Source organism: Dermacentor andersoni, chromosome 2, assembly GCF_023375885.2.
Source record: "Dermacentor andersoni chromosome 2, qqDerAnde1_hic_scaffold, whole genome shotgun sequence".
Taxonomy (NCBI): Eukaryota; Metazoa; Arthropoda; class Arachnida; order Ixodida; family Ixodidae; genus Dermacentor; species Dermacentor andersoni.
In genome coordinates this window covers 143,299,796-143,321,181 of record NC_092815.1, presented here as the reverse complement: position 1 = coordinate 143,321,181, position 21,386 = coordinate 143,299,796, and the positions used below count along the sequence as shown (strand labels likewise).

General features: G+C 42.3%; 1 protein-coding gene across 1 annotated transcript in view; it reads right to left on the bottom strand.

Annotated features, from left to right (window-relative positions):
- Positions 1–7,964: 7,964 nt before the first annotated feature.
- Positions 7,965–21,386, bottom strand: part of LOC126540641 (glypican-5-like) — a 146,787-nt gene continuing 133,365 nt past the window's right edge. Inside the window, exons 7-9 of the mRNA XM_050187482.2 lie at positions 20,495–20,621; positions 18,752–18,887; positions 7,965–17,211 (exon numbers count right to left, since the gene is read on the bottom strand). Of these exons, the coding sequence (XP_050043439.1) occupies positions 17,060–17,211; positions 18,752–18,887; positions 20,495–20,621 (415 nt within the window). The 3' untranslated portion in view covers positions 7,965–17,059. The remainder of the gene's footprint in view (positions 17,212–18,751; positions 18,888–20,494; positions 20,622–21,386) is intronic.

Below are 21,386 nucleotides of genomic sequence, written 5' to 3'. Positions count from 1 at the left end.
TTATTATATGATTCTCATTATCAACTTGAGCTGGCTAATCTTTATGAGCTAATATATACAGTACAGTCCATCGCTTGCCATCCATATGGTAATGCTCCGTGGTGCTAGACGTCATGCCAAAATTAGCGCCATGACTTTGAGGGAACTAAGGTTAAAACAAAGTGTGGCACGGAGAACCTTTGTTTTGCAACGGCCAGAGAGAGCAGTAAGCCGACGAAGAGCGTCTTGAGCGCTCAGCTCGAGTACAGACGGCGCGATTCCTAGGAGGAAGGCGGAACAACTTCAACGGTTAGACTGACGCACGGCTCCTAAGCTCTACACCTACTTGGGATAGAGCGGCTTAGAATATTAGCCCCTGATATGCAAACCTCGACAACCTTATCTACAAGATTCCACGTATGCGTTGATGGAGCCTTTCAAATGCGGGCTGCAAGTTACTATGAACTCTATACCAAAAGGCTTAACAGGGTGGGGGGGGGGGGGGGTTATTCCTCTATGCAATAACCGCATCGCCATGACACTTAGTTCCCGGATAATCAACCAACCATCCCTTCTCAATTAATGTAGAAAGTTGTCAATAATTGATCAATCAGCAGTAAATCCAGACCAACATTAGATTCTTCTATACCTTCATCCCCTTTCAAATGCACGTCTCATACTAACGGTTTCAACCGTGGAGGTTGAAATCAGTGATCAACAATCAGTGAATGAATGCTTTCAGACACGACTCGAAAGTCGCGACCATGCAGCTGCAAAGGGAACTGCTTCCATCTGTCCCCGTTTTGTAAGTTTATATGGTGCAGCTTGTTACACAATATAAAGCATATATGCCAAGACTTAAGCATTGTTTTATTTCAGTTCTTTAAGATCGTTAGTTGAACACGATCCAGTGGCGCCCACTTGATTGCACTGAAGACAAAACGACTTTTGTGCATATGGAGAAAAATGTTCAAAACCAGTTCCGTCTGTACGATAACTGATGCTGTCAGGCAAGATGCTTTTCGAAACTATGAATTCTTCATGGCCTGCTGGGAAGTGGCTCTCCTGTAGATCTGCTGGCTGCTTTGGAGATGTCAAGCTCCAGGATCGATAGTTGCAGCTGTAGAGCCTAGAATTTAGTGGCAGATATACACTCTGCGGAATTGTCCGAAAACCGGGTAGTTCCAAATACAAAAGGAAATTTCAAAAAATTCAAATAACTTTTGAATATAGGTAGATTGGTATCAAGAGATAGATTGTGGATTATAATTTTATGATAAATAATCATTTGATGAAAGCAAAGAGACAACTAATCGAGTTCAGTTTAGGGGGGGGGGGGGGGATTAAACATGAAGGTCTGAATTTATAGTCTAAACCTCATGGACCGTACAAGAAAATTCGGAATGGTAGCGAAAACGTTCCCGTCGCTGTGCCGAAGTACCGAGGACCCTAGGGTAGTAAATTTCGAAAACTTCAATTTATTTTATGAAGGCAGAACGTTGTTTCCATGGCTTGTTCTCGCTAACTATAAAACCTTTGACAAGAAGCAAGAAAATTATCTATTGTCTTCTCTTCACCACAAAACAGACAGTTCTGTGAGGATATCAGGTAAGCTATGTGTAGGCTAAAATTTAGAAATGGTATCGGACAACGTAGTCGAGTGATTGCGATTTCAGGTGTTCGTGTTTGATAGAGTATAGTGTTCCAAGAATGGTGACTAGTGTTCAACATCGGCAGAGTTTGTTAGAGACGGGGAGCAACTTCACGCCGTGTAACTTTCTCCGAAATCTGGCCTTATGATGAAAACTAATAAAGGCAGGATTTCAATAAACGGACCATTCTTGACGCCTTCACCAACGAATATTCCATTTCGTCCAGAAATGGGCCCTTATGCACAGGCACCCAAACCAATTTATTGAGAGTTCAATGAAAGGGTACTGTGGATTTGAAAGCTCCCAAAACCTGCAAGTTACCAGAAGAAGCGAGGGAGGAGCACAAAAACACAAGTCCATCACGATCACTGCGGAACGTGTGGATGTATTTAGTTTAAGGAGGGATATAATTACTGATAGAAATTCTGTCTGAGTATTGCTTCTCTTTCCAGTAAGCAATGCTAACGATTCATGAAAAAAAAAACACTTCTAGTAATTTGCAACATTTATTAGGGATGGAACCATCGTCAGTTGCATGCAAAAGTGATAAATAAATACAGGATGCCTAATTAACTATCTTGCACCAAGATTAAAAAAGAAGAGCAATGCGTTACTCGAAGAAAACAGTGCATGTTGTTTACAGTATGGTGGAGTAGCTGCCAATAATTTTTTCGTTACAGAGATTTAATTAGGTAATTGTAAATAATTATCTAACTCGAGACGTACCATCCTAATTGTGAAAGTGTCAATGAGGCATTTGAAGGCACAGCCAAGGGACGTCTAAGTGCGGCATTTTCAGCGACGTACTAATTGCGTACTAATTTTTTTCGACTGATAAATAAACCCCGTGAAATATGGAGAATACCATGTGACGGCGCTCCTACCCGGATAATAAAGCAGCGCGCTCGAGCAGGCTCCCTCCGAGTTATCCAAAACGAAATAAAGGAAATAAAGAAAAGCATCGTGATCGAGAGCTTTGTCTGCCGTGCCCCGTCCGAACTAACACGTCGCGTTTGGTGTTAGCTGGACACAAGCTGTGATAGCTGTTGTGTTAGGGTAAATAAAGTGCATGGATGCCTTTTTTTTTTTTTTTGCCACAGAACCCATCACCACAAAAGCGAATTGTCAGCGTCAGCGCAAAGGTTTAAAGGTGCGCTTTGTTTCGTCCTAGTCCCCATGTGTTTCTCCAATGAGCAGAAGGTAAACATGATCCTTTCCTTGGAATCTTCAAACGGCAACAAGAGGAAGGCCACAGATATACATATATACATCAGTCATGAAAGTGTGGCAGTAGACCAAACGCATCGACTATAATAAGAAATTATGAAAACCTGAGCCAAACCGGCAGCGTTAAGAAACAACGGCGGAGGACTCCATCTTCGAATCCTAACCTACGCGAGGATGTTCTATAGCATTTATGGCCTCAAACCCTCATGCTAGCGTGCGGGACGTAGCCGCCCAGGTATATACCAATTTCCAAGTCATCAGTTTGGAGGATTTTTAAATGACGGCCTTTCACCCGTACCACCTTAGCCAGCACCAATGCTCAGAATATAGGGACCTGTAGAATCGTCTAGACTTCTCGAATAGGGTCCTCGCAAAAGCCGATGAGTCACCGGACTTTTTGAGCAACGTCATGTGCACAGATGGAGCGAATTTTCGCAGAAACCCCCTGCGGAAATTTGCATAATGCACACTACTGAAGGGACTCCAATCTACACTGGGCAAAGCGATATCGGCAACAGCACCACTTGTCGCTGAATGTGTGGTTCGGAATTTGTGCCGGTGCTATAATCGGACCCATCTTCTTCGATCCCACACTTAACTGGACAGCGTTACGTGAACGAAATCCTTGAAGGAGTGCTGTATGAGTTTCTCAGTGAAGTCCCGCTGTCACGTCTTCCACTTCCGTGGTATTAGCGAGATGGAGCACCAGCACACAGCAGCAGCTGAGCACGAAACTCGAGGGATGCGACTTTTTTATGCGCAATAGATTGCAAGGCACGGGCCCGTAAATTGGCCGGCAAGGTCACCTGACCTCTCTCCACTCGATTTCTTTCTTTGAGGTTATGTGAAAGATCGTGCTGACATGATCGAGATGGTCGTCAGAATAGTTCAAGGCAAGGATAACGGATGTCTGCCGTAGAATTCCGGCGTCAGTCATCAAGAAAGCCACTGAAGATGTGGTAAAACGGACAGAGTACTGCGTAGCTGCGAAAAAGGAGACCTATTTGAACTGGTCCTCTAAGCTGCAGGTGTTCAATGGAGCATAAGAATTAATAAATAATAAGAGCACACTGAGATCAGTTTTTTTTCTTTTTTTTTTGCGTGTACAAACATCCTGATTGCCAATTCGGCTCATTTAGAAGTGATATATTTGAACGCATCGGTTTTGCCTTTTATCTACACGTTGGTCGCTTCCCGGTCTGTTTATATCGCTTTTATTTTTTCGACACGAAACTCTTCTTGGAGCACGTGTGCAATGTTATGAAAAATAAAACGGTCACGTTAATTTGGCTTTGATCCTAAGCAAGTTTCTGGCACGATATATAGCTTTGCGCGCACTCTTTCATTGCGGTGCGAGCAAAGCCGGGATTTTGAAACACTGTATGCCTGTTACATTGTTTTTCGCATTTCGTGCACGGTGAGAGTGGCGCTTCGGCCGCGTTATCAGTGAGCTTTTGTTATCAAAGGGATTAGTCGGCCTTGAGAGACGGATAATGAGTGTGACGTAGAAATGAGAGAAAGAAATAGTTGCGAAGCGGCGAAACCAACTGTTGGTGCTCCTTCCGTACCATTATCAATGTGATGCGCTCTCTTCGGGTTTGCGACAGGCAGTGCAGTTGCTTTCAATCAGCTTATTTGAGGGCGCTGCTTCATAATGCGGGTTGGAGCGCAGTCCTATGTTATTTTTCATACTTCGTGAGGTTTTTTTGTCAGTCGGAAAAAAATCGTACGGAATTAGTACGTCGCTGAAAACACCCCACTCACATGTCATTTTACGGTCCCTACAAATGCCTCATTGACACTTTGAAAATTAGGACAGTTCTCCTCGAGTTAGATAAATAATTGCAATTACCGAATTAAATAGCAGTAACGAAAAAATAACGAAATAACGAAAAAAACTGCGGCCTCTCTCTCCCTTTTTATCTTCTATTTCTGCGAGTCTGAGTATAAGCGCTGCTGAGCATGACTGCTGTTGATTAGTATTTTGAGTGAATCCGGCTTGGCTTCATTTCTGTTATTGAGTGAATTATACAGTATTCCACCACTATCATGCTCCAAGACTTAAAAAAAGAGCAGTTGCGTTACTCGAAGAAAACCTAGTGCATATTGTTTCCAGTACTGTGGAGTCCAGTTCTGAGAGTGGAGGGCACATGCCTCCTCCTACCCCTTCCCCCCGTCCCCCGGTAGATGCGCCTATGGTTCCAACTATACTCGGTTGCAATATGTTGGAACGACGCATTACGCAAGGCAACAGCTGCTGGGCAAATAGAACAGCGCTCTGGCAGCTACTAGGCGTCTGATGTTGTGATGATCGAGGAGCGACGCCACTCCAGTGGCGTCGGAGGCGTCACACCTTGATGGTGCTCGTTGTGGGGCTGACGGGCTGGCCTTTTCAGCGCACTGTAGCAACATGGTGGCGAACAAAAAAGTTGGTTGGGTAGCACAGAATAAAGGCGCCCCATAGACTAGCACGGGTTTGCTTCTTTTGTTTGTTGTCGTGAGTTCTGTGCGTAGTTTTTGGGGTTCGAAAAGTGCTTAAAAATTTAGAGGACGCTTAAGCGTCGCCTTTAAGAGTGGAACGCGATAGCATTCAAAGATCCCTGACTACTTAATTCTCACGTTTCCCGGCAACTGCAGTTTATGTAACCGTAATGTTTTTTTGGGAAACGCTGGCGGAGAACGCTATGCACGAAGGCGAGCTTCCTCGTTGCGGCGTGCGGCCTGTAGGGTGAGCAACACTGCAACAAAGAATGTCAAGCAAGCGGAAAGTCAGAGAGGCTGAAATAATCTCATGGGTGGCGGCAATGGAAAACAAACCTGCCATGAGTAACTACTTAAGAGGAAAAAACGAAATCAGGAAAGGAACAATTTATGATAACTCAAAGGGAAGCTCATTACTTTTCGAAGCGAGATTGGGATGCCTTAGAACACGCACCTATAAAGCGAGATATAAGAAGGAAGAAGCAGCATGTGCTTGCTGCGGTAAAGCTAGGGAACCAATGGAGCATATTTTGCGCTTTACGTCCCCTATTCCGCCAACAAGCCAACTTAGCGGCAGGTCGACAGTGCGTCCACTTCGCTTCGTCGTTTTTGCAGCCAAACGTACTCCGTGTCTCCGGAGGCCGTCTGATTAAAAGCGTGAGACACATGGTGCGATTACGCCCGTTTCATTTGTTCGACTGGTGACGTCATTTCAAATGCGAAGAATTTCTTGGCGAACATTTGACACTTTGATAGTATCTATCTAGCCGCCTACGTCCTGGTGCTCCCATGGTCATATCGTTAACTTGGTAGGTACTAAAATTGGCATAGTATGACAAAAACATATGACGGACATAAATGATAGGTCATGACATGAACATCATGACGGGTGTCATGTAGGTCCTGAAACAGCCACCTACGTCTTGGCGTTCGCACGGTCGTTTCGTTAACTTGTTATGTACCACAACTCGCATAGTAATATAAGAGTGTATGACCAATGTAAATGACAGGTCCATGACATGAATGTCACGATATGCGTGTCATGTAGGTCATGAAACAGCCGCCTACGTCTTGGTATGTACCAAAATTGGCATAGTATGACAAGAGTGTATGACGAACATAAATGATTGGTCACGACATGAATATCATGCCATGTGTGTCATGTAGGTCATGAAACAGCCGCCTGCGTCTTGGTGCTCTCATGGTAGTTAACTTTGAATGTACAAAAATTGGCATAGTATGACAAGAGTATGTGGTGAACATAATTTACAGGTGATGACATGAATGTCATGACGTGCGTCATGTAAGCCATGAAACAGCCGCTTACGTCCTGGTATGTACCAAAATCGGCATAGTATGAGAAGAGTGTAGAGGAACATAAATGCTAGGTCAAAACATGAATGTCATGACAGGCATGTCATGTAGGCCATGAAACAGCTGCTTATGTCTTGGTACTCTCAGTCATTTCGTTAACCTGGTAGGCTCCCTGCACACTGCGTTGCATAACATCGATTCCCACAGGGCGCGGGATCTGCTGGCTTTTTATTTCGATTTCATTCCCGGTGTCTGAACGTATGGAATGGTTCTGGAATATATTCAACTCTAGAGTTGCCCCTCCAACTCCACGGCTGTCCATTCATCCAATGCACACTGTACGTAACCCCATCTTCTCTAGAACAACTTGCATACTATGCATTCATTGTTGCCCACGACCCTCCACATGCACGGACGCCAATTACTCAGAGTCTGTGTGCAGTGCAAAATCTTGCATAAATTACTAAGCACTTTTGTTGTGCGATAGCCTTGTGGTTAGTGCATTCAGCTCAAGTTTGCATTTCTACGCAAGTTCAAGTCGTGCAGTGGTGGCAGTAGGCAAAGCTGTTAGAGCTTATTTGGGTGCACTCCGTGCATTCTGCCCAATTTTGTATATAGCAACAATTAACGTAAGTGCTCCGTCTCATTATGAACATGTTGTAAATCATGCGCTGTTACGGTAACAAGTCTGTGTGCTTTATATATACCTATAAAGATGACTATTTTATGAAGATATTATGTTATGATTTACTGCTTGATTATGCGGAACAGACATTTGCTCATTGGTGCACCACTGTGTGGATGAGGAATGCTGGTTTGCTGGGGCTTGTGTTGTCTGCGCCCCAAGCAATGAAGTGTAGTGGAGGCAGTGGACAAAGTGTTCTTTTGCTTTGTCTAAGGCGATATTAAACCCGAGCATAACAAGGCAGCCAGACGACCCAATAACATGAATGGCGACAATGGTCATAGAAATGTGTAATAGAATGAATAAATAGACAAAGCAAACCAAATTTCCAGCTGCAGACTGTGTCACAGTAAAAATGAATCATTATTAATCAATTTGGTAAGTAGCCTAGTTATATATGCAGCTAAGCTAAAGTGTACATGGGCAAAGTTTGACAATTACTGTATTCATTTTACAGGACCTCAGGAGTTTGATGTTTTAGCAGAACTGCCTGTAAAAACAAACAGTGGTTTGCAGCAGTTTGAATTAAGGGCCGATGTTCGTCCATTAAGAACAAAGTGCTCAGCACATGTACTGCTTCACCAGCTGTAAAATGAAACATGCAAATCAATAAAATACCATTGGACTGTTTTTTGTAAATTCAATGCTTTTACTGCCATAGTATCAACTCCACTTACACTGCCATCATTCACAGTGGAATCCAAACAAAATAAAGCACGAACATAAGACAATGTGCATACAATTTGACAAAAACTTCAGATGGCAGCTTAAATACCAATGCTAGCCGATTACAGGAAAGTCTCAAAAAACATCTCGAGGGACCTAGACTGTTCAACACATTTCAACAACATAGCCAGCATTTGCAACACATACAGCCAAGCTCATATGTCTCTCCTGGAGTGCCTTGATTATCATCAACACATTCAATTCACATGACTCACTGCATTACATAAACCATATAATCTCACTCAACACCAGCCAGAAACAAACAAAATGGCACTCGTCAAGCTTGTCGCCAGCGATAATATAATTACACAGATGCTCAATGACTTTGTTGCCGATTCAAGAGACAATATCATTTGTAATTAGTAATAAGCAAATAAATTACAGACAACAAATAACTCCTAGCGAACTTTCCTTTCCAGACAAGCATGCCTGGGAAGAACACATGTGCTATTCAAATAAAGTTGACAAAAACCTCCAGCATAACGACAGAAACATCTTTGCCACACCAGTAACATGGCAGAAGACAATAAGTTGGCTGTCACAGTGACAAGCATTTGAGCTACATTATGTTCCACGAATGAAGAAGCCAGGTATAAATTGCTCAAGTTACAAAACCACCTGCTTGTTTGCACTCAAGGTTTGCAGCATATTTGGTTTGAAACAGTTATGGGATGCAATAGTTGCCCATTTTGCCTAATATAACTCTGTACTCGTCATATCCAGTGATGTTGGCCAAAAAGCTTAAATTACCTCAGCAGTGGAATGGTGGTTTCCTCTGTCAATATTTAACAGTGTGAGCACCACAGTTTCTGTCACTGTAACAACTATTTCAGTTCCACATTGCTGCAAGGACTAGTTGCAACAGATTGCAGGCAACATAGGCAACTGTTGCATCTAAATGTGGCAATAAAAAGTACTGCGAAATGCCACCTATGCGAAAAATTTAAATATAAACCATGTGGTGGTATAAACAGAGTAAACCTTTATAGATGGCTCTCTTAATTGCGCAATATCTGGCATAAGGAAACAACCAGCTTGGTTCTTGTGCCTTTTGTGGCAAGTATTTCTGCTGTCCAGCAGAAATTTGGTCACCAGAACAATTTCATTTGCCACAACACAGTGGGTACTCACACACAACATTTAGTCCCTCTGGCAACTATCATGGCTGCAGCATAGGTCAGGACTGGAGCTCTGTACTTAAATGCTCATACACACACAAACACAAACACAGAAAGAAGCTAGCACAGTATATTCTAGCATCAAGTGTGATAAAAAAGAAAGCAAAAAACAATACAATGAGCATCGGTTGAACTTTTTACACTTCCCTTATCCTATAGTCACACAATATCTCTCACTATAATGCTTCAACAGTGTGAAAACCAAAGCATTCTTTGATTTTACATGAACTGCATTGACACCAGGCCTCTCCTTCAATGGCTTTTCATCTTAGCTATATCAACACTAATGCTGCGTTGTTTTCTCTGGCAAGCATGGATTGGTTAATGCTATGATACCGAACATATCTAGACTTCACTTTCAGGTGAACCCTAAGCACGCATATTGGTTGGAGCAAATGTACTTCTGCATGACACTTGTGAAGGGGCACTACAAGCAACATAGTTATTTCACCAGCTCCAATTATATATAAACGATCATAAGATAATAAAATCTGACAATCTGTTTACTCTCATTCTGGCCACACAATCATCAGTATGTTGCTTGGCTCATGCAGGCAGCAACTTGTTCACTGCAAATTGAAGCACTCTTACGAAACATGTTCCCAAGTCAGTACAATGTTTGTTTTTTCAAGCACACACGGTTTCCAGAGCTCACTGCCTTTGGCATGAAACGCCCTGCTAACTCTTTGCAGAACTTGGCACACATGTTGTGCAAGACATGTTACTAGCACATTGAAATGGTATTGAGGATGAGATGTGCTGGTGTGAAGCACATGAAATTTTCTTGGCTACAGCGACTGCTCAAGAAAAAAAGAAGCTTCCTACCAAACTCTATGATTGTCATTGTCACTTGTTATCATATAAGACCGTGATGGTACAATGGCATTTGGGTACGAACAGGGACCTGATAACCACATAACGAGTCTTATTGGGGTAAAACAGGTGAGCAAGTTGCTTAGCTTGTCATACATTTTTGTAAGTGGTACTTGGGCTGTAAATAAACACTACTAATGGTGCATTTGCAAGATTGTGTGCAAGTCCACTGCCACAATATACTCCAATACAAAACAGAAAACTCTCATTCACAGGCATTTATACCTAATCTTATGGCACTCCAGATAAGCGTACAAGTACGAAGGCACTGAATCAGCCTACAATTACTACTACTTTGGATGTCATCTGATAAGAATGAGCCTTATTTACTGACTATTCCCTGTATTGTTGTTCACAAGTTTACTTCTATTCCAGCACTATGTCCTTTTTCTTTATTTCATGTTCCCAACCAGGCTAAAATGGCAAGATGATGGCCCAAGAGACAAATGGTCATCATATGCTCCGTTTACCGTACTGAACTAAAATCAAATAGTCCTGCCAGTTGTGCGGTCTTCTCTTGTACAGTTAACACTTGTGCAGTCCAAACAGAATATAACATTTACATCCCCAAGGAATTTTCATTCTGTTAAAAATATTGTAGCGACGTATCCTGTAAACGATACTCTTTATTAAATGATTTAACTTCATAGCAGAGTTACTGTATATATTTTTTCTAATGGTAATTGGCTCATAGCCTAAGCAAGATTAAAGGGCTTGGGCCTTTAAATGCTGTTTTCAGGTTATGAATGACATTTTTTAGAGCCAGTTTCATTTCCAATCTCGGCAAATAAAACGACACAGTTTTGTGGAAGAGCAATAGTTCAGAGGCCTATTATACATTATTTGTATCACAGCTCACCCTGAACTTTTTTCCTCTGAGCCAATAGTATCATTGTCCGGACATAGATGCACAAACAGAAAACTGATCCAGCGCACACACCTATCCAAGCAAGTTTTATGGTACTGCATAACAAGAGAGAAGTTTATATGATTTGGTGCACCCAGCAGCAATTTACATGTCTGGTTATCACAGTGAAATATGCTGCAATTCTACACATCAGGTAACCATGACAAGCTGAATGTACTCGTGTCACAAGTGCCAATTGTAGCTCTTCAATGCCGGAAATTGCCGAGCCTATAGCCAGAATTGTGGAGCAACCAATTTCCCTTAGCAAGTTGTGGTGCACACGACAACCTTTTTCATACAGATCCTTAACACTGTACACACAATCCATTCACATTATCAAACTACACTTGTCTAGCAAAAGCTTTTTTGCTTATGTAACTGGTGACACAACAAACTTGAGATGCAACTCAAGACGTGGACTTCCATTGGAGTTTATAAAATAATCGGTGGATGGTCTTGACACCGTATTCTTTTATTTCAAATTTACCTTTTATGACCCACAATTTCACTATGAAATGGACTCAAGCATAATTACAATTGGGAAGCTGAAACTGCATTACAGTTTCAATCAGTTGATCGCTTTTGACTACACCTCACATTCGATACGTGTGCTTCAGGCAACACTAACTATACAACCGTATAAGCAATATGCTAATGTTAGTATCAATATTATCGCAGCCAGTGAGACTGTTTCCCCAATGCTAGTTTCACTGGATTTTAAGACCTATGCGTTTAAAGTAAATATGTACCTGTCCTTTTCAGACATCTGCAGCAAATACGAATAAAATTCAGAAAGATTATAGAAACTGCAAATAACAATGATCATAGCTATATATGTAGTGCCATGAAAATGGTAGTGGGCAAACATGCCTTAAGCCTAGCACCATGGAGTGACAACACAACAGGAAAAAAAGGCTGCTTGTCCTTCGCAAGTTAACTTCATTGCAAAAATTTAATTTAGTCACAGATTGAACTTTCACATTTACTATGGTTTCACGCTATTTGAAGTTTGTTGCATCACCAGTTATAAAAGAAATTTGTGCTCCCACCAAGGACCTTCAAAAGGCAGGAAAGCAATTAACCGTAAGGAAACAACTTAACATCTGAAAACACAAACCATAACCTGGATTCCTGCCCATGGCTACAAACATGCAATAGAAAGATATAACTTGTAAAATGTGGGCTGTAGCTTGCAGATATCAATAAAGCGTGAATGAAATTACAATTAGCACGAACCCTGTTAAAAGCAGAATTCACAGATGCAGATCGTATCTATGCATTGAGCATATGCTGAGAAACTAATAGCGTAGAGCCTGCGTGAGCCGTTTGCGAATTTCTGCAGGAACGCCTATGTTTTACATAATCTAAGAAAACTTTTGGAATCTGGCATCGTAAACCAGGATCATCAAAGCAAGAGGTGCACTCAGTGAAAAGCTGCAAATGAATGTTGCAATTACTAGCTACAACACAGCCTTGACCAGCAGGCTGCCAGTAGCTGCTGTGCCACATTCTATAGGAAATACCCGAATAAGCAACACATTTCAAGAATATACTTGTGTATATAATTTACATGTGAAGGTTCAACTACATGTGAGACACACTATGCAAGAGTAACCTTTAAAATCACAAGAGCAGAAAAATTTTCCAAGCAATTCACATCAATGCTGCACTTTTGCAACTTAGCTGCAACTTGGATGCAGCGAGTTCTTGGTGACTTCTGCAGTACTGATTACAGTAAGGCAAACATTTTGTCCACCAAGATGAACATGGCAGTGGCCCCTACACATCGAAATGCCAATTTACAAAGCAATTTGGTCTTGTGTCAAGCTCAATCAATTGTTTGACAATACAATTTATTTCTATGCAACTATAAACGCTGCAATGTAATCACAATGTTAAGAAACATTTTGTATAAGAAATAATTTTACTTAAGCAGATTCAATATGATCGAGTTCATTCAACTGCCAGAGTGCTGTGCAAGCATTCTTGGACATGCCTCACAGAGAGTGTAATTTTACATTTATTTTCTGTGCATTGCCAAGACACAGCTAAAGGCTTTGACCCCTCAGTAGAACCACTGAAGGTAGTACTTTGGCGTCAAGAGGGTCCACAGTTCTTTATCGGCCATCACAAGATTAGTTCTTGTACCATGAGAAGATTGTGCCAAAAATAAACTGCCTCATTTTGCTTTACTGGCTGAAATGCATCAGTAGGTGAAGGAAGACAGTATCAAACATATTCCATAATGCATAGAAACAGCCAGGTTCTACTTCGTTCTGTCATGTAACAAAGACTATGTGAAATCATCACCACAGTATCCTGTTATGTCACACGGCGAACCTGAGCACAACCTTTCAAGATCATGGCTGCCGATTTACTGTAAATTTGCTTTAGATAAGCAACTCCTAGTTGCACGTATAGCATATATGCGTGCAGTGCACTTTAACCAGTCATCATGCACGATGTCCATAAATACCTCTCAAGATACCTCTGAACGTAGCAGACACATACACGCACTAGAGGAAATGTAAATGTCAGCAATAATTAGACACACACCATAAACAAAATGCTTAACTCAGAATCCAGATAAAAAATTCATTTACAAGTACGTTTTATGCTACTGCCTGCCAAATTGCCAATGTGAATGCTGATGATGCCAAAAACATCCAACGGCCCAACAGAATCCACAGTCCTGTTTTGTCACGTTAACCCAATAAAGGCACCACTTTTTGACAGAACCTAAATTCAATTATTCAAGTCCCACAATCCAAAGGTTCTCTCCTCAAGAAAGCACGCAATGTATCGACAGGTTGACAGACTCTCAATGCGAGGGAGATTTATGCCAAGGGACGCTGAATTCGTCCTTTTAAAGTTTGGACAGCGCACCCTTGTTACCAGCAAACTCGTATCAATAAATAAAATGCTTCCTAGATTTTGAGACAGTCAGTTTTAAGTGTCAAATAAAAGTACTTCTTACCATGTTATGCAAAATTATGTAACTATAAATAACATCAGATGACAAATTGTGGGCAGCTGCACACAGTCTAGCTGATGAAGTGATCGGTATGGTCAATATCACAAGTACGGTGCTGTATATAGCGAGAGTTTGCTTTGTAACATACAACTGCAGTTCAAGTTCACTTATGCGCAAGAAAACAAGGCAGCAGTACAGTTCATTAAAACAACAGCCTAGTTGGAGCAGACCAGCTCTCACGTCCTTTGTGTGGTGTCAAACTAACAAAGCCTAGAGACACACTGCCAGTGTGCATTTAAAGCATCACCAACCACAAACACTAACACGAGTCTCTGAAACCAAATCTCCTTCTACAGCTTTTCTCACCCTTGCTTCGATGAACATTTGATGCACTCTACAGACAAGACCCTTATTTACCTTTGTATTTTTCAAAGAGTCTTTAAAACACAGCTGCTGTATGTTAATAGTTTGAGCAGTCTCATTATTAAGCAGCAGCATTAGATGCTGCTGCTCCGGCTCCTAGCGAATATCAGCAGCAGGCTTTTGGCACTCAGCATCATAAGTGATTGCTGCTTAAATATTACTTGCATAACGAAAAATTCCTTAATCGCTCTATCGAGAAAGGACACCATCCTTTGAGTGCCACCTTTTAGTGCATCTCAGATTGTTTCTCTGTCTCACTTTTTTTTTTCTCATGAAACAAGCACCTCGCCTTGTATTCAAACAAATAAATGCCATAAAACGATGTGTCGAAGAAAACCTGAACAAAAAGCTTGGACCACAACACATATTTTTAAAAAGAGCACTACTACTACTAGCTTCCTTTTCCTGCATAAACTACAACGCCATGTCACTTGTGTTCGTCTGAATGGCAGAGTGCCCCATGCAAGTGCATCTCTCCTACAGGGCACAGTTGCAACATGACAGTATGAGAAACGGCTGTCAGCAGATTTCTTTCACAGACGGCAAACAAGAAAGCTCGGACAGGCCAAACAGTCCGCCCACAAGCAGAACGGTGAATGGCATACTCTCATCAATATATTAACACACTTTTGACCAACGCCTTAATTACAACTCTGTTTCACATGGTGATTACTCAGCCCTTCGTGCAGGCCAACATGTCTGCCAGTAGTTAGTGCTGCAACGGTTTATACTTGAAGACACGCCATCATCTCTCTTAGACAAAATTCATCCTCAGCTCATCAAAGCTCGAAAAATAATTCGCTTACATGCACTCTGTAGCATGCAAAGAGGAGACAAGTGCTGCAACCAATTCACTCGAAACTGCGCGAGTGTGAATTCCGCCATCGAGACTCATATTTGGCGAGGCGTCGGCATTGCCTGTGCATGAAATGGCCAGCACTGGTCCATAATAGATAATTTTCAGGTACAAACAACTCCAAGACGACTGCCAGGGACTCTGTTCCTGTCTAAGAAAAATGGCCTAGTTTTGTCATAGCATGGCTAGTTGTGTAAAGATGGGCTCGCTTCGCTTGGCAGCCAGATTCAATGAGAAGCTAGTGGCAATGAGAAAATTGACGTACAAGTTCTGCCACTGCCACAAGTGCCGCAAACATAAAAACAGAAACACGTTCCAAATCATGGACTGTTGGAAAGTTGATGCATAGATAGAACACAGTACCTCATTGTATGAACTTAAAATCCCAGGGCAAATTTTGATAGACCCAAGAAGAAATTTTCTTTGAAGTGCAAACGCTTCGCCATCATAAAATTTTGCAGCAAACAGTAACTCTGCCTGGAAATCATGCACTTAAAATGCACTACATGGTGATATCAAATTAAAAGCGTGACAAGAATTATCAAATGACATTCAAATTCATTACTAAAGCCACGTACACAGAAATGCAACGTTTCATAGCTGTGAAAAGTTAGTAAATTGCAGTGTATTGAAAAACTGAATAAATTTAAGGAAGTCGAAGAAAGGGAAGCCAACATGCCGCAGGTAGTTGCTGAACTGACGACCATTCTGTAAGCAGCTTATGCGGCACTTTGCTCGCAAGCACACAGGCCAAATTTTTCAGACGCACTGAACAGCTGATGCTTACGCTTGCACCACAGCACAAACGTGCGAGCAATGGAACCAGGAAACCGTTCTGCAGTCCAGCTCCACTGAATCGAGTGGGCCATGGGGTATTCGAACTCCGTATACTCAACAATGAAACCATAGGCAGGATAGCCAACATGCAGCTGCTCACTATGGCACAAGGATGGCACGTCATGCACAGATATTGGGGTCCAAAAACAACTGCTCTTTGTAGCGCGAAGTGTGTGAGAGCACTGCAGAAGCACAGCAAGACCATTATTTGTGCACACAATAACAATTCGATGCACTTGAGCACGTGCAGCAACTCTAGCAGTTTACGAGAAACCTTTGATTGATCATATTCTGTATGCAAGACAAGAAAAACAAAAAAACACTTGCGAAAGTTACAGTCACTGGCCTCTCGCAAAGCACTCAGTTGCACCAGAATGATGGTTTGCAGCTGAGGAGCTCGAGTCACATATAGTAAGGCCACAGGAGGGGAAAGACAGCAACACCTGCAGGAAATGACTACTTCGGGGCGCAGCTGCAGTGATGTGACACAAGTCCACACATCACTGGGGGGCCTCGCCTTGACGACACGTTTTAAGCAGGGAGCAGGAAAGGTGTGGCGGCGTGACCAGGCAATGGGTTTCGTTCACTTGGCACACGTGCAGAAGAAACAGGCAGTGAGCCACCCGTCCCACCGTCCACTGTTTTGGGAAGTCGCGCAACTGCAAGAAGGAAGACACTCGAGGCACAGCACTGTCCCGTGAGCTGCGAGACCCACAGACAGCTGGGGAGTCCCTGGCCAGAGAAGATGCAGTGGGAGAGTGCTGCCGGCTGCAACACCACAGTCCTGGTCCACTTTGCCCACGCACAGACACAAATTCAAAGATACTAATGCTTTCAACACACAATTCCTCGTGCCCAGTTCTATCACAATGCCACAAAGAAGGTGCCGGGCCTTGCTCGGCACACAGGCCCTCCTAAACTTGCGAGCAGCGGAGACCCCGGCTCCCTCAGGTTGCAAATGTGGACAGCAGAGAGCATGCCACAACCACGATAAGTGCCAGTGCCGCCACATGTGGTGTCGTGGAGCCGCCTGTCTTTGGACGAGCTGTGGTGGAAGTTGAGGCATGGGTTGTCTGTGATGGTTGATCGTCTTCAGGTGCTACACAAAACAAAGAACAAAAATCAGAGACGCATCTCATGTTCCGCTCTAGCTGAGGTACAATACAGTCACCCAAAAAACACATTCACCACATTTGCTGATCGTTTATTATTTTCATATTTTCAAGCAAGAGAGGATGAAAATGCTGCAGAAAGAAATTTTGCTCCTACGTAGCACAAATCGTATCGCACCATCTCTGCAGCATCCTTACGCTACAGAATGAAGAATCTACACCTGGCAATGCAAGAGGTCTTCGGCTGTTTAATGCAAAGAGCAGAATTAACAAGCAAAGGAACACCGCAAGCACTTGCAAGAGCTGAATCCAGCATGCAGAACAGCTGGTGGCACACATGATCCTCCTACAAATTCTGAAGGCTTGCATTTGTATAGCCTATAGAAAAGCGAGTCACTTCATTTCAGAAAATGTCCCTATAGAGTTTATGGGTAATTAGTATGCCAACTTGAATTTCAGAACCTCGCTCTGGTTGGTTGTTTCATGCACAAATCAGAAGAATACAGACACCATACATACACCAGGCACTTTAGCGATATGAGGGAATCTTGGATTTTCAACACATTACTCACAATTTAGAATGTTATAGAGAATGCTAAAGCTTCTCGAAGCCTTATCATATTATGTAACATTATCAAAATTTCAGCAAATTTTAATTCTTCCTTTAGTAAAATCTGCTTTGCCACAATGGCAACTGCAATTTTCAGTGCCTGTCATTCTTACAGAAGTTGCACTGAAATTACATTTTACAACTTTTATGGCATATTTTGACAAAAAAGTAGTCCCTTCAGAAGTTTATTACAACTAGTCTCCTGTAATTGAATAAAAATTTCTGTTTAATGTATTTGATTTCTCTTACTGAAAAATTTTCAACAGCAGATTTTCAAAATATTTTAAGAATGTTTGGTATGAGATCCTAGTTGCCATTGAAAGTTGCAGTAGCGCAATTTTTGCAAGAAAAAATGGCATTACTGCTGCAAAGTGCACTTCTGTCAGCTAATCTTGTCTAGAGTGGTAGACCAAACGGTATCATTAGCCATTGCTTTAAGTGCTAAGAGTTATATTAAGAAAATAATTGCTATACACACACACACAAACACAGGCACACATTCGTTTGCTGTTTTTCATGACTGATTTATGCAGAGGATTTCTGGCAAGTTTGCGAGGTATAGCCCCTCGAAGACCTTTAGACAATTAAAAGATGTCAGTGTCACTTTATCGATCTGATAGACTAGTACTCATTAAGTGCCTGTGGAAGCTATCTGTGCAACAATACCCATTAGGTCATATATACAATGATCATGTTATCAAATATTCAAGACCTTCAAGATGGCTGCATGGAAGAGGTGTGAAATTCTTATAAATAAAGCTCTTGTCTCAGATAAACCTTATTTGAGCTGCAATAGTACTTGTACCAATTGAAACAGCATGAATTCTAACTACCTATGTACCCATTCTGGTGTGTATAAATTAGCATAAAGTTTTAGATATACATGGCAACAGTTTTCGCATGAGCGTAGCACATACCTTCCCCACTGCCAGAGCCACTGTCAAAGTCCTCGTCATCTGAGTTGTCCTCGCCTGCCCAGGCACCACTGCCGCTGCCTTCCATCACGTAAGAGTCCGATTCTGGCATCATTGACACCTTGTGGTTGAGAATTTCCTGCACACACCATGAACATGATTTGATAACCATAACAAAGCATTTCCTCAAGCAACTCAGGTCATCAAGGTTGCATAAGGCAGAAAATGTCTCATGGGCAAGTTTAAAAATGTTATTTACAGATGCATTTCAACAGGTGAACAAGAAGACAGGTGCCAGGCCATGAAGAGTGCAACAGTAGCATTAAGGCAGGGCTACTTGCTCTACTGCTGGACCATTCTGTGGAGTTTCAGAGCAGACACGAGGGTGACAGGGTAAATGCACCATGTGGCCAAAGCATCCTGGCATTTTGTGTATGTCAAATGGAAAACATATGTGACGTTCACAGCTCTTACCATCTCAATCACGCACTTTTTTAATTCAGTATGAACACATCTCACACCATTGCAGCCAAGTATTTTCAGCTGTTAAATCTGAAAGCCCAGACACTGGTTTCATTATATGAGCTGCCACCATTTCTGCTATCTTCACTGACATAATATGACTGAACCAGCAAAGCAAATTGATACAATGCAGAGAGATCACGAGATATTCTTTTGCTCTGCTCTTCTCACAGAAGCAACTCGGATTGCTCTCCCCACAGGAACCTGCTCGGTCACCGGTTAACAATGCTCCCACTTTTGTTCACTGACTGAAATATTTCTGCTCTCTGGAAAGCACAACGAGTACGGGTTTTGAGAGCTCGTGCTACCACAAGGTATGTGCCTTTAAGAACTACCATTATGGCAATGGTGCGCACCATAAATTTGAACCTTAAGTGATTTAGAAGGCAGAGACATGTCAGCACAGCTGACGTATTACTCTGTCCTCACTGGCTCCTGCACAGTAACAGCAGTAGTCAGTAAGTATCAGCAACCCTGTGTTCTACAATGCAGAGAGCAATTGACACTCATGAAACAGCTGGCTATCTGACCTGAATATAGCATGCTTTTTCACAAACACGACAGCAAGCACTTCCTGTTTTTCAACCTGTTATAGAAGTTATATCGTAATATGCATTATGGTGTGACAGCAAGATTGCGCATAAACATGCCCCAAAATTGGGAACTTGGGCTTCATCACTGAGAAATAAAGTTTGTATTCAAGACCACTGCATGTCACAATATTTATATCTGCTGCAACAAAAAATTTGTTATGCTTGAAACATTACAAATTTATTTGAGGGAACCAGTGAAAAAGCAAAAGGTTCAAGACAATTTGCAATCTCATATGTTATACAGTAAACGATCTTATGAGATTGCAATCTGTAATTTATCTATCACATACCCCAACACCACAAGTGTTAACATCATTTTTCTAAGCAGTTGCAATGCAAACGGTCAAGACAAATTGCAATCTTATAAACGGTGTTACGATTGTAAATTTAAGTGTATTCAGTTATTGTAAACTGCAACAATACTAAAGATAACACCATTCTTCTATGGCTTAAAAAGCTTTATGGCAGTCAAAAGAACTTCATTGTAGTACCATTGCATAGAGAGCATGATTAGCCAAGCCTACATGATATTTTCACAATTATAAAGATGAATTAAATGGTCTCATCACAGCACAACATAAAGCCTGTTCTCAGCATTGCCCTAATGGGTATGGCATATTCAGTTCCTTACCGTTGTCATTTCCTTCAGGCGACGGGCATGTGTGTCCAACCAGGAGTCCCAGGTTGACACTTGATGTCTTGCTTCAGGGTTATCATGCTGAGCAGCTATTCCAGGTGTGACCACAGGCTTTACATATCTGCACATACAAATGACCAGCGAGTAATGATGTCAATTAGCAAGCAACATGTGCACATCAAAAGCTGTTACAAAATCAGTGGGTAGAGAGACATGGCAATAAAGCACAAGATGTAAATAAGGTTATCTGACAAGGGTGAATAAGGAAGTCTTTGCCCCCTACATTTTTTTGCTATAGGTATTATATGGACACTCCAGGCACATTTCTGTCATCAGCATCGCCGTGAGGTTCCTTACAAAGTCTAAGGGCGATAAAATCATCCCTGCGTGCCGTATGCTGTATGTGCAAGTGAAAGCATGCAAGGGTGAGCCAGCGATCGCGGCTCTATCTTACGCACGCAATGGCAGAAAAACTGCGGAAAGCGCAGGGGAAGCGTGTCACCTTCCATCATGCGCAAGGATTCGGGAGGAGGGGCGGGTTCTACTCCGGGCGGCTGGGCAGCTGCGCGTGCCCCGCCAGGCCGCTGTATATTGAAAGCCATCCGCGACGGGTACAGAGTCCACACTGCGCTGTCTCTTCGCGGTGTACTTCACATGGGTTCGAGCGGCTGCATGAAGGTCAATTCGCTCACTGCTGCTGCCACATTTTCTCACTGCAGCGCATTGACAGCGAGTTTCAGCGATCATTGAGTGAGATGTGTTCATGTCGAATTGTGCACGCATGACACCATGCTTATTAATTTAGTTAGTATGCCCATGTTTACAAGTTCATACAGCCAATAAAACTACTCTTCTTACTTTGTACAGCTGTGAGCAAGCGAGTGAG